General features: G+C 41.8%; 1 protein-coding gene across 1 annotated transcript in view; it reads right to left on the bottom strand.

The window, feature by feature from the left end:
• The window catches only part of LOC311059393 (neurotrypsin), a 57,211-nt gene extending 44,633 nt beyond the window's left edge, over positions 1-12,578 (bottom strand). Inside the window, exons 1-2 of the mRNA XM_084077277.1 lie at positions 12,145-12,578; positions 5,894-5,933 (exon numbers count right to left, since the gene is read on the bottom strand). Coding sequence (XP_083933403.1) covers positions 5,894-5,933; positions 12,145-12,267 — 163 coding nt within the window. The 5' untranslated portion in view covers positions 12,268-12,578. The remainder of the gene's footprint in view (positions 1-5,893; positions 5,934-12,144) is intronic.
• Between the last annotated feature and the right edge of the window lie 1,324 nt (positions 12,579-13,902).

Genomic DNA, 13,902 nt, shown 5'->3' on the forward strand with positions numbered 1-13,902 from the left:
CTACACTCTCACAATATACAAGGGGGTCCTTGACCTTGACCAGAGGTGTAAATTAACTAAGTACATTTACTCAAGTACTGTACTTAAGTATAATTTTGAGGTATTTGTACTTTTTTTACTTGAGTATTTCCAATTTCCAATACTTTTACTTCTACTCCACTACATGTGATGTCAGAGGCACATATCATAATTTTAATCCACTACAATTATTTGAACACTTTAGTTACTATTTTGATTATATTTTGATTATTATTACAAAACATACATTAACCACTTCAACCCATATATATACATCGACCATTTTGAAAATAGCCGATCTACAAGCTCACAATGCGTTGCATCGCGACGCATTGTGAGCTTGTAGATCTGCTGTCTTCAAAAGATGTTTTTGAAAACTTGTGAAAACTTGTAACGGGACATTCTGTATAATGACTACTTTTGGTACTTAAAGTACATTTTGATGCCAATACTTTTGTACTTTTACTCAAGTCATTTTTTTTTGTTCCAGACTTTTACTTAAGTAAACAGAGTATGTCTACATTGCAATACTTTTACTTAAGTAAAAAAATGTGAGTACCACTGGCCTTGACATCAAAATAAAAGTTTGAGAACCACTGATTCTATTCCATACAGAAGGACAGGTCTAATGACTGTCCCCTCAACGCTGTAATGAGTGGAGAGCTGATGGATGTTTTGGCATTCAGATCAGATCAATATCAGCGAAGAGCAGAGATGAATCAAGCTAAATAGAGATGGAATAGAAGCATAAAAGCTGCTTTTTCAAAGTTGTTGGGGTGGGGTGGGGTGGGGGGGGGGTCATTTGGTGGCCGGGCGGAACGCTGTGTCTTTTGGCTGCGGATGAGATGGATTCTGGACCAGAGGGAATGGCTGACTGGCACTGAGGAGGAGAAGGAGGAGGAGTGGGTGGGTGGGTGGGGGAGGCGATCTATGGCAGAGAGAATGGAGAGAGAGAAAGAGACAGGGGGGGGAGAGAGAGAGAGAGAGAGAGAGAGAGAGAGAGAGAGAGGGCGGCAGTGGCTCAGGAGGTAGAGATGCCGCTTGGGAGTCAGAAAGGTTGCCGGTTCGATCCCACTAAGGCTCCCACACCTGGGTAAGTGTCGAAGCGTCCCTTGAGCAAGACACCTGACCCAGACCACTCTAACTAGCTCCTGATGAGCAGGTCGGTGCCTGGCATGGTTTCCTACTCCGCCGTCGGTGTGTGTGTGTGTGTGTGTGTGTGTGTGTGTGTGTGTGTGTGTGTGTGTGTGTGTGTGTGTGTGTGTGTGTGTGTGTGTGTGTGTGTGTGTGTGTGTGTGTGTGTGTGTGTGTGTGTGTGTGACATTGTAAAGCACTTTGGATAAAAGGCACTGCATACGTAAATGCAGCATTTATCACTGAGAGACAGAGAGAGAGAGAGAAAGAGGAAAAATGCAGTTATCAGAGAAACACAGAGGGACGAAGAGAGGGAACAGTAAAGAGAGAGAATGGCAAAGAGAGGCTACCAGGAGAGAATGACACAGATAAAGGAGAGAAGGAGACAGAGTAGAGAGCAGTGTTGCCAGATTTTGCGGGAGAAATAAGCAGCCAGGTCGATGAAAACAAGCCCAAAACAAGCAAGTAGCCTATATGCCAAACTTTAATCCTATTTTACCTATAGGCTATTTGAAAATAGCCGATCTACTAGCTCACAACGTGTTGCGGTGTGACGCGTTGTGAGCTTGTAGATCTGCTATTTTCAAAACAAGAAAAATAGAAAAGGGACAAAATTTGGAACATTTTTGGAAACATTTTAACAACACAAATTGTGTACGGGGGGGGGGGGGGGGTCCCTAGCACAAAATATTTTCAGATGGGGGGTCCGTGGACAAATACATATTAATTTGGAGGGTCCTTGACATGAAAATGTTAAATAACTACTGGTTTAAACAACATTATGAAACAAGCCAACAAGCAGCTATACACTTTAGAAACAACCTAGCAACCTACCGATATTTAACACGCAACATTACAGAAAAACAAAGCCCAAAGTCGCTTATTATAAGCGGACATGGCAACGCTGGTAGAGAGGCTGCGTGAGGACACACAGAGAGATGGTCTCCTCCTTCAGGGCCGCTGAACATCTCTCTCCATCTGATCATCGCAATCTGTGCGCACATCAAAGCCTTCTAATAATGAACCCAGCCAAAAGAGAAAAAGAGAGAGAGGGGGGGGGGGGGGGGGTGCTTTACAATTCAGAGCTATTCTCGTGCTTTTTAATGCCACCAGAAAATGTCACGTCCTGCTGAAATAACAAATTATTATCTCACACGACACCCAAAAAAACGGGACTCAAAATGTGCAGACTAAGGCGGGCTCCATACTTCACAGATAACTTTTTTTTTCTCAGTTTGCCAATCCAAAGACAGTTTCCCTAGAGCAGTGGTTCTCAGACTTTTTAGCTCAACACCCAAAAGAGATATTTGATGTCTCCCCTGGGACCCAAACCAGTCAAAATAGCTACAAGCTCACAACGTGTCGCATCGTGACGCGTTGTGAGCTTGTAGATCTGCTATTTTCACTACATCTTAAAAGTCTTTTAAATGTATGGATTTTTTTCAAAAGAACAAAGAACTCAGTTCCTTTTCTGTTGGTCCCTGGGTTTGGTTCGTTTACTGCAAGTCAGACAGATAAGCAGGCAAACAAATGTTCAGTTCAATTGTTTATTAAACAATAAGCTCTGTTCTTACTGACCCAAAACCACTCTGGCAAAAAACAAAGAAAAACAAAACATTTGCTCCACATAACAAAAAGCATGTGTCCAGAGTAGACTATGTTCATCCATCCATGTGTGCATGCGTGCGTGCGTGCGTACATGCGTGCGTGCGTGCGTGCGTGCGTACGTGCATGCGTGCGTGCGTGCGCGTCTGTTGAATGTTTGCAGGAATTAAACCTGGAAGCATACTTCAAAGGAAGTCGCATTGTGTTTTTTCTTTCGGCTTGCCAAAAGCGAACAAAGTTCTCGGCGGACTAAATTGTTCAATACTTGATGTGGCATGAATTGCTTCAAACAACACACAGCATATTGATATTTAATATTGTGTAACGTTGTTTGTTTGCACCGTTGCTTGACCAGTTGTTTGAGTGTTGAATGTTTAATGTACCACAATGGAAAACAAGCCTTTGGCTTTGTTTGTGTCTCATCCATTTGGCGATTTGAACTCGTTGTACTGCTGCACTTTTGAAAATGTCAATACAATATTCAACGCATCACCCTCCGACACACTTTGATAAATTTGTATCGGAGATTTCATAATTTCTGCCAGACAGACACTGTCTTCCGTGTACAAAGTGTGTTCTATCTCTCTCCGTGAATGAATTGCCATCTGGTTGCGTTTGTAGTTCCTCAGAGAGGGATTATAGAGGTTTGTACCTACAGGGTTGGGATCTTTTAGGGTTTTAACGATTCCGGTTCTTTAACGGTTCCCTCTTAACGGTCTGATTCCTTAACAGCTCCCTTTAGGAGGTTCCAAATAGGACACTCTGAGAGTGTACAAATGGAACCAAAGGGATCCATTTGGTTCCATTTGTACACTCTCAGAGTTATGGTGGTCCTTGGAATTAAAACATTTGAGAACCACCGGTATTGTAATTGTATAGCAGACGTGAAGTCCCACATACCAGCTCTGACAGTGTGATAAAAACACGGTTCCGCAAACGGTTCCAAATGTGATGGAACCGATTCCTGGTTCCTCAATGCTGGATCCAACTAGGGATGCATATTATCGATTAATTCATTCATTGATAATTGATAACCTTATCCAACAATTAACCGATGAATTGATAAGCGGTGTTTGTTAGGACCAAAAGGGAAATTCTAGTCCGGAACCGAAAATGGGAGCTCTCGGCCATTCTCCGTGCTGATATATATATATATATACGCCCGTGGGGAGGGGTGACGCAACGCGACCCACGGGGGGAGGAGGACGGGAAGCCACGACGGGGAGGAGGGGGGGAAGCCATGACGGGGAGGGGGGGGGGGGGTGGGGGAGCCACGACGGGACGCGCGCGGGGGAGAAACCGCGCGACAGGACGTGCATTAACCCCAACTTTGCAACTACTTTCACCTGCGCCTTTCACCGGGTATGGTCTAGTGTATATAACATTAACAAGCGTCAACGAGCATCAGCTGGACACAGACACACACACCTGCCCTGTCTGCAGTGCTCTATGGAGTCTGTCTCATTTCTCTCCAAAAGCCCTTGAATATGATGGAATATGATTAAGGATTACTGTGATTACTATTATGGTAAACTCACATTTGATATCACACACACCATACCTCTAACTTTCACTAGCCCCCACCCCCCCAAAAAAAGTACATAAATAAACTAAAATCTAATTATATTCTTTTTCCCATTTTTTTAATTTGTATTAATTGAAAATCGATAACTCTAATTGACTACATTCTTAACGGTAGTTAATCGATTATAGATGAATTGTTAACATCCCTAATCCCAACCCTATTTGCACCTGCTGACCTCCCCAGACAAACTTTCTTCCAACAGTGTCCATGGTACGTTGCTAGCAGATTACGGAAGCACAATCACTACTGCCGTACGGGGGACGAGACATGGACGCTCACAGCACAGCAGGAAAAAGGCCCTGGACGGCGTCTAAACAAGACTGCTACGAATGGCACTTTTAGTGTCACATGGGAGGACCACCATCAGAAAAAAAAACGTGGACCTCTACTACGGACAAGGTCAGAGAGAGAAGGATGAGGCTGGCAGCTAAGGCACTGTGTCAGGCACCCGGGGCTGGCAGCGAGCAAACTGACACTGTGGGAGGCAACCCTTACCCAAGGCACAGCTAGAAAGGGAAAGAGGCACACCACCTATGTAGACACCAGAGGTGGATAAAGTACTAAAAGTATCAATGTAGAGACACTGCAATGTAGAAATACTCTGTTATAAAAGTAAAAGTTCAGAATTCAAAATTTACTTGAGTAAAAGTACAAAAGTATCGGCATCAAAATGTACTTAAAGTACCAAAAGTAGGAAGTACTCAATATGCAGAATGTCCCATTTCGCAAGTTTTCAAGTGTAAAAAATCTGATCTACAAGATCTACAAGCTCTACCAGATCTAGAAGCTCACAATGCGTCGCGACGCATTGTTAGCTTTTCAAATGGCCGAAATGTATACAAAGCTGAAGTGGTGTATGTTTTGTAATAATAATCAAAATCTACAAAGTAACTAGTAACTAAAAAAAACTAGTAAGTTTTCAAATAATTGTAGTGGAGCAAAAGTATGTAACATTTGCCTCTGATATGTAGTGGAGTAGAAGTAAAAGTACTCAAAATTGGAAATAGTCCAATAAAGTCAAAATACCTCAAAACTGTACTTAAGTACAGTACTTGAGTGAATGTACTTAGTTACTTTACACCACTGGTAGACACACTGCAGTGCGACGGTGATGCCTTCATTGGATAGGTACAGTGGAGAGAACAAGGGGGGTGACATCGTGCCAGCCAGGAATTGAACCGGGGACTCACTGTCAGGCATTAGAGCTCTAGAGCCCTGACCGCTCTTCTATCAGGTCAAGTCGCCACGATTACCAATTTAAAAACTGTTAGAGAATTGAGGTCCCTGGCCCGCTGTCAACGTATACATTAAATATGACATTGATCGGCCTATTAGTATGCAAGATATACACACACACACACACACACACACAGAAAATTAACGATGTAGAGTGATCTAAGTATAATGCACTGTAAGCGCTGATTTTGCAGGCAAGCATATAGCACAGAAAGTTGCAGCATGATAAAAAAAAAAAACATGTCCCTCAGGATACAAGCATCAACTACAGTCAAATGTAGGTTAATTGTGAAAATACACAAAAGGAAAACTCACCAGCACTCTGCAGAGTGTTCAAATAGCCTTCTTGAGGGACCTGGCGGTGCAAGATAACATTAGACCATTAAAATCAAGCACACATTATACATAGCCTAGTTTCACAATGTTAATGTTTACTTTGTCACTGATGATCAATGTAATGGGCTCTATGCACAGCAAACATGTTGTAAAGAAATTGGGCCTTTTCCCTACTTCCTTCACAGGTGTTACCAATGATACTAATGTTCCATTCTGCTCAAACAGAGTCAGGGTGCTGATATTGTGCATGTTGGCTGACTGGAAACACTCCGCTACACAAGTGGGTCCCAAAGTGTGGTCCAGGTACCCTCATGGCTCCTTGAGGGGGTTCCAAATGGACCCTTACAGGTAACTCTGAGAGTGTACAAATGGAACCAAATGGACCCGTCCATTTGGTTCCATTTGTACACTGTCAGCGTTATGGGGGTCCTTGAAATGTAAATGTTTGAGAACCACTGTGCTACACTAAATGGAACAGAGCCTTCATTAGTATCATTGGTAACACCAGTGAAGGAAGTAAGGAAGAGGCCCAATTTCTTTCCAATATGGCTGCTTTGCATAGAGCCTATTCATTCCATAGTCAAGAACTGCATGGTACAACAAGTTCAAACGCCAGTGAACAATATTCAATTTCAATTACATTCAAAGGAGCTGTATTTGACATGTGAAAACATACGTTTACATTGCCAAAGCAAGAGTCAGAAGCATAAGAAAACAATTTAAGAAAACATAAATGGGGAAAGTATGTACAGTTGGATGAGGTACAGCATTGTGTAAACAGAGCTATGTCACATTGCAACTTGGAAACAGTGTTTTTTTTTCTGTTAGAACGTTATATAGGACATGCAAGCTTTTTGCTTGCTGCAATTTCTCAGGATTTTGCTGTCACTTTTAGGACAATTAGCAGCATTTTTCACAATAAATGGGGCAGCTTTTTCTCAAGATATACTGCAGACACTTACAGGAGCACTTTGCCCATTTTCAACCTTATCTTCACGTAATTGGTCCTCACTGATGCTCATTATAAGATTTCGGCACCATTTCTGTCTACTCTCTGTGTCTCAGAGGAGGGCTGTGGACAGTTCAGACACACTGCCTACCAGTGACATCATCAGTACGCAGGTGTGGCAATTTCAAACAAGATTTCCAACTTGTTTGTATTGTTTTTATTCATGCTCGAAACAATGGCTTCTACTTCAGCATGCTAGCTTGCCAGGAACAGAAATGCTGTAGTTTCAATAAGCTCGTAACCCCCAAGCTGATAGATCCCTGCCTACCAATGATGTCACTGGTAGGCAGGTTTCTGAGCTGTCCACAAAGACTACCAACTCTCGCATACCTGCCAACCTCAGACCGTCAGATAAAAGGAGTTGTTTTTTTCTAGGGGGGAGTCTTTTTTTGGGGGGGCCAGAATTTTTCTCCCAGTATTCTGGTGTATTTTGGGAGTTTGATACTTTTATCAGGCTTTACTTACATAGGATCCATTAAAAGGATCCATGTTTAATAATAACCACTTTACTGAAAAGTGACAATCTCTTTACAATTGCATTCAATTACAATGTATCACTTAGATATATGGAATGTATGTGTACACTGTATGTGGGACTGGAGTTTATCCAGACATCATATGCATAAAGCGCCAATAAAAGAGTAACATTCCCATTCTCTCAGAAAGAGAGGCATGGCAAGTGGCCTGGCAAGAGAGACAGGAACTACGCAAATGAACATGAATGGCTGTGGCTGCATATCAGTGAGGTGTGTGAGGGGAGGTCTTAATTATGTGGACCTTGGTCACACGGGTTGCCACGCCAAAAAGGGTGAAATCCCCCAAAAATCCCCCCCCAAAAAAAAGAGAAATGGAGGAAAATGAGTCAATAAGGAGAAATGGTCAAATAAAAGGAGTCTCCTGCAGAATTTCAGGAGGGTTGGCACTTGGCAGGTATGCATCAACGAGACACAGAGTGAGTAGCCAGACAGGAATTGCACCATCTCATAATAGGCTCTATGCACAGCAGCCATATTATCACTTCCTTCACAGGTGTTACCAATGATACTAACGAAGGCTCTGTTCCATTTTGTGTATGTAGCATACTGTAGTTCTCAGACCTTCTCATTTCCACGACCCCCATAACTCTGAGAGTGTACAAATGGAACCAAATGGACCCGTAAGAGGACATTTGGAACACCCTCAAGGAACCATAAGGGTCCCTGGACCCCAATTTTAGACCCACTGGTGTAGCAGAGTGTCTCCAGTGAGCCAACACGCGCAATATCAGCACCCTGACTCTGTTTGACCAGAATGGAACAGAGCCTTCATTAGTATCATTGGCAACACCTGTGAATGTCTTCACAATATGGCTGCTGTGCATAGAGCCTATAATGAGCATCCTGGTCATCTTAGATGTCCTCCCTCTTCTTATAGTCCAGGGGCCAACACTGATATTTTCACAAATTGGTACCACCTGAGGTGGCCGTAAATCTTTTGTATTTTTGTATTCCTACATGTCTCTAGTTTATATTTTGGTATGATACATCTTCCAATTCAGTAGCTTAATGGCAGTTATCACTACCTACCGGCTATGTATCCGGTAGGAGACACAAAGTAGAATCTTTGTGTCTCCTACCGGAAATACACCCGGGCATCAAATTATTGCGACAAAAAACAAAATATATCCATGTATTCAAGGCTTCATGTGGTGTGGAATTGATAACTTCTCAGATTTTTGGTGTTTGCAAAAAGACTGCTTTCCATAAGCTTGTAAAAGTTGACCCTCCTTCGGTCTAGGGTGGTCATAGCTGAATGGGTAGAGAGTCCCCCTGGGAAACTTAAAGGAGGAGTTCACCCAAAAAATGATTTATTTTCTATCAATTGCACACCCCATGAAGCCTTGAATACATGGATATATTTTGTTTTTTGTCGCAATAATTTGATGCCCGGGTGTATTTCCGGTAGGAGACACAAAGGTTCTACTTTGTGTCTCCTACCGGATACATTAGCCGGTTTAGAGTGATTACTGTCATTAAGCTACTGAATTGGAAGATGTATCATACCAAAATATAAACTAGAGACATGTAGGAATACGAAAATACCAAAAATGTACGGCCACCTTAGGTGGTACCAAAATCTGGCTTGGCCCCTGGACTATTAGACAAAACATATTGGTCTGATTGTCCAAATCCTTTTGGTTTGTTATCCATTCAATCAGTTCATGGGTCAGGGCTATATTGAGGACGGGGGACAGCTGCAGGAGATGACGTCGATGGACGGCTGACTAATAGAATGCTAAAGAATTACCATGGGGTTAATTTAAGTGGCGTTTATTGTATGACACCGCTTTATGAGGCAGCGAAGCCCCCAGACAGCTGAAATCAATACTGTCACGCATGGAGGGAAAATAGAGCCTGCGACCACTATACATATTATGTCTGGAAGTGTTGTGCTGTCATGGCTGTCCTACTCTGTTAGCTGTTTATAATGAGCTGTCGACACAACAGTGCTGGGAAGTAACTAAGTACATGTTGTTGCTGTCGGGCAGAAACCTCTCCAAATTCTAACTTTTTGTGTTTTTTCTTAAATGAATGGCCTACTTGATCATACTACAGCGTCACACAAAAGCATCAAAAGTAGCAGATCCGCAAGCTCGAAGCGCATTTTGAGCTTGTACCTCTGTTTGGTTCCATTTGTATGCTCTCAGAGTTATGGGGGTTGGAATAATAAAGACAAACTTTGAGGACCACTACACTGGAGCAGCCTATACTCTGTCAGCCTTTTCTAATGAGGTGTCAGTGTCACAGCTATAAGCAGACACATGCAGCAGTGGTTCTGAGTGGCCTGGAGCGTCGATCTGCTGCAACTTAACAGGGAAGCATGCAGCTTCCTCACAGTTTACATGGACATCTGAAGGGGTCTGCGGTCTATACCTTGTAATGAGACCCCCCGCTCTCCACAGGGGGCTTTACGCATTGGCAGCAGGGTTTAAGGGTGTTGGCGAAGGTGCATTTGAAAAGAAACCTGAGATATCATACGTATGATAAGCTGTTAAATGATTACAGGAGGAGGTCGCAACATGGAGATTAAAACAAAAATGTGCAGCCATATTGTGAAGACATTCACAATGATACTAATGAAGGCTCTGTTCCATTTAGTGGATTTCCACGACCCCCATAACTCTGAGAGTGCACAAATGTATGTGTACACTCTTAGAGTTACACATCTGTAAGGGGCCATTTGGAAACCCCTTAAGGAACCATGAGGGTCCCTGGACCTACATTTTTTGACCCACTGGTGTAGCAGAGTGTTTCCAGTGAGCCAACATGCACAATATCAACACCCTGACTCTGTTTGACCAGAATGGAACAGAGCAATTAGTATCATTGGCAACACCTGTGAATGTCTTCACAATATGGCTGCTGTGCATAGAGCCTATTGTCATTAATCAGTCAAACTATTAGACGACCAATTCCAAAACATGTATCCTTTTAATAAAGATATTCCAATACAAGCTTGACCATTCATAATTTGTATGTGTAGCCCCCTACATTCCCGTTACGCTGGGCTCCCTCTGATTCAGAATCATTCACCCAGATGTGGTTGCAGGCTATTGTATATCAAAGACATCCAGTCATTGGCTACAGCAGTGGTGTAAAGTAATTAAGTACATTGACTCAAGTACTGTACAATACAGTGCAATTTTTAGGTATGTTACTTTCTTCAGTATTTACAATTCTCAATACTTTTACTTCTACCCCACTGCGTCTCAGAGGAAAACATTGTACTTTTACTCCACTACAATTACCGGTATATGAAAACTTTTAGTTACTTACGAAACATACATTACCCACTTCAGCCCTATATATATTTCGGCCATTTGAAAATAGCAGATCTACAAGCTCAAAATGACACATTGTGAGCTTGTAGATCGTCTATTTTCAAAAGATGTTTTTATACATTTTTAACTTGTGAAATAGGACATTCTGCACAATGAGTACTTTCTACATATAGGTGCCTTTAAGTATATTTTGATGTCGATACTTTTTAAACTTTTAAAGTACATTTTGAATACGGGACTTCTACTTCTACAGTAAGTAACAGAGTACATCATGTATATCTACATTGCAGTATTGATACTTTTACTTAAGTAAAAACATGTTAGTAATTCTTCCATCACTGGGCTACAGTCCATTATTTTCCCATAGACATAATACTGATAAGGGCGGCAAGTAGCCTATCATCCCAGTTCCAGATGAGGGAATTTGGGTCATAACAGCCTAGTCAAAACTTCCAGACAAGTCGAAATAACAGCTTTCAAAGGTAATAAATCTAACATGCTGATATTAGAACAGAAAGGCTATACATTGAACTGACCCCATTATTTCCCTTTCACTTATAAATATCTATATGGCACACTGGTGTGGCAACACAATAATAAGATAAGGTGTCATGTGTTGATGTGTAGGCTACTTGTAAACTCTGTGACATTTATTTATGGCCAAGAAAGACAACTTGAACATAACTTACCTCCAGTGGTGAAAAGTAACTAAGTATATGTACTGTACTGTACAGTTTTGAGGTATTTTTACTTTACTGGAGCTTTCCAATTTTCAATACTTTTACTTCTAGTCCATTATATCTCAGAGGCAAATATTGTACTTTTTACTCCACTACAATTATATGAATTAACTTCTAGTTACTAGTTACTTTTCAGATATACATTATCACCTTATAAAACATATATACCACTTTTGCCCAATTTAATTTATACATTTATTATTATTACTATAAATGTAATATACTATTTGAAAATAGCAGATCTACAAGCTCATAACACGTCAAGATGCAACTCATTGTGAGCTTGTAGATCTGCTATTTTCAAACATTTCGCTACTTTTACTTTTGGCACTTTAAGTATATTTCGATGCCAATGCTTTTGTACTTTTACTCAAGTAACATTTTGAACATAGGCCATTTACTTGTACCAGAGTATTTTTATATTGTGATACTGTTACTTTTACTGGAACGCATCTGTGTCATTTTAGATTTCTTTGGCTATTCAAAAATAGCAGATATACAAGCTCATAGCATTTTGTAGATCTGCTATTTTTTTTTCCGAAGAACTTTTAGGATTTAGAAAATGTTTAGAAGCGGCATCAGGTCTTAATGGGTTAAGTAAAATATCTGAGTAGCTACTTCTTCCACCACTGGAAGACAGACAACTTGAACTATAACTTACCTCTCCATAGACAGACAGCAGCAGACAACAGGCAAACAGCTGCAATAAGAAGAGGCAGCTTCTCTTCAGCACAGCTTTATTCCTGGGAGTCTGATCCATGATTATGATTATTATCATTATCATGTATTCCTGTGAGTCTGATGATCCATGGTGCTGCTGTGTGACTCATTGCATGGTGTTGTACCTTGATCTGACTTCGTCCATTTACCTCCCTTTAGAGGCAAAAGAGCGAAAGATCCCAACGCACGCACACACACACACACACACACACACACACACACACACACACACACACACACACACACACACACACACACAGAGAGAGAGAGAGAGATCGACCCGTTTCTTTCGATCCCAAGTTTACGCACGGCCGGGGGGGTTTAAAGCTATAGCGATTGTCCTTTTGATCCCTTGATTGATCCCTTATTTGAATGTCTCGGTGGGGAGCGATCGGTGTGTTTAGTCCAGTCAGTGCCAGTGAGTGTGATCTGGTAGATCTAGCTGCTGCACAGACAGTGCACACGCCCCCCCCCCCCCAAAGGAAAGGAAACCTCAAACTGACGCGCTCCTCGTGAGGAAAGCAGATACCGGCGTGTGTGTGTGTGTGTGTGTGTGTGTGTGTGTGTGTGCGTGTGTGTGTGTGTGTGAGTGAGAGAGAGAGAGACGCAGATCGAGCGCACACACCGTCCAGCAGTTACACACACACACACACACACACACACACACACACACACACACACACACACACACACACACACACACACACACAGAATAAACCATTGGGTTGGTGCGCTGCGTAAAGGGGCGTGGCTGCGGGGCAGTTCGCGCACAACACTGACACGCGGGGGCATGTTGATCATGGTTCTCAAAGTGGCCATTGTGTGTGTGTGTGTGTGTGTGTGTGTGTGTGTGTGTGTGTTAGGGCTTTCACCAACTAGTCGACTAGTCGACTAGTCGACTAGTATAACCACTAGTCGACCTTGTTAGTTGATAGTTGATAGTTGAAAAAAAAAAAAAAAAAAAAACTTTTTTTTTTTTTTTTTTTTTTTAAATTTTAATTTTTAATGCTATAGTAATGGCCCATCTTACTATTATTATTATCCTCCTGACTTTATTTTTTATCAAAAGGGGGTCAAAAGCATGCCCAATAAAAGCAGTAGCAGGTCTACAAGCTCATAGGCTATCATGAGCTTGTAGATCTGCTATTTTGGACAACATTTGTGCAAACCTTACCTTTGAATATATATATATATTTTTTTTAAGTGAACATTTTTAACTCAAATCTTTGCTTGGGGGGGGGGGGGGTCCCTGGAACAACATATTTTGAGATGGGGGTCCGCGGCCAAATACATATCATTTTGGGGGTGCTTGACATGAAAAAGTTTGAGAACCACTGTACTACATGATGTACATGATATCATTCATTCATCAATGGTGTGTGGCACATGCAGCAGACTGGAGTCACTGCTGTGCCAACTGATTGTCTTATAACCCATGCATCTGTCTGTGTCATTTTAGATTTATTTGGCTATTCAAAAATAGCAGATCTATAAGCTCGTAGTGCGGCACCGAGTGCTGCTATTTTTGAAAAAAAACGTAATCTTTGAATATGTATATTTTTAAAGCCAACATTTGTCAAATATTTTTGTTCCAGGGACCCTCTAGAAGCAAAACAGTTACTCATTTTGCTGGGGACCCCCTGGAACCCCCTCAAGGACCCCTGGGGGTCCCCACAGAGTAGACCCTGTCTTACTCTTA

The sequence above is a fragment of the Gymnoscopelus microlampas genome (assembly GCF_963454915.1).
Source record: "Gymnoscopelus microlampas genome assembly, chromosome: 13".
NCBI lineage: Eukaryota > Metazoa > Chordata > Actinopteri > Myctophiformes > Myctophidae > Gymnoscopelus > Gymnoscopelus microlampas.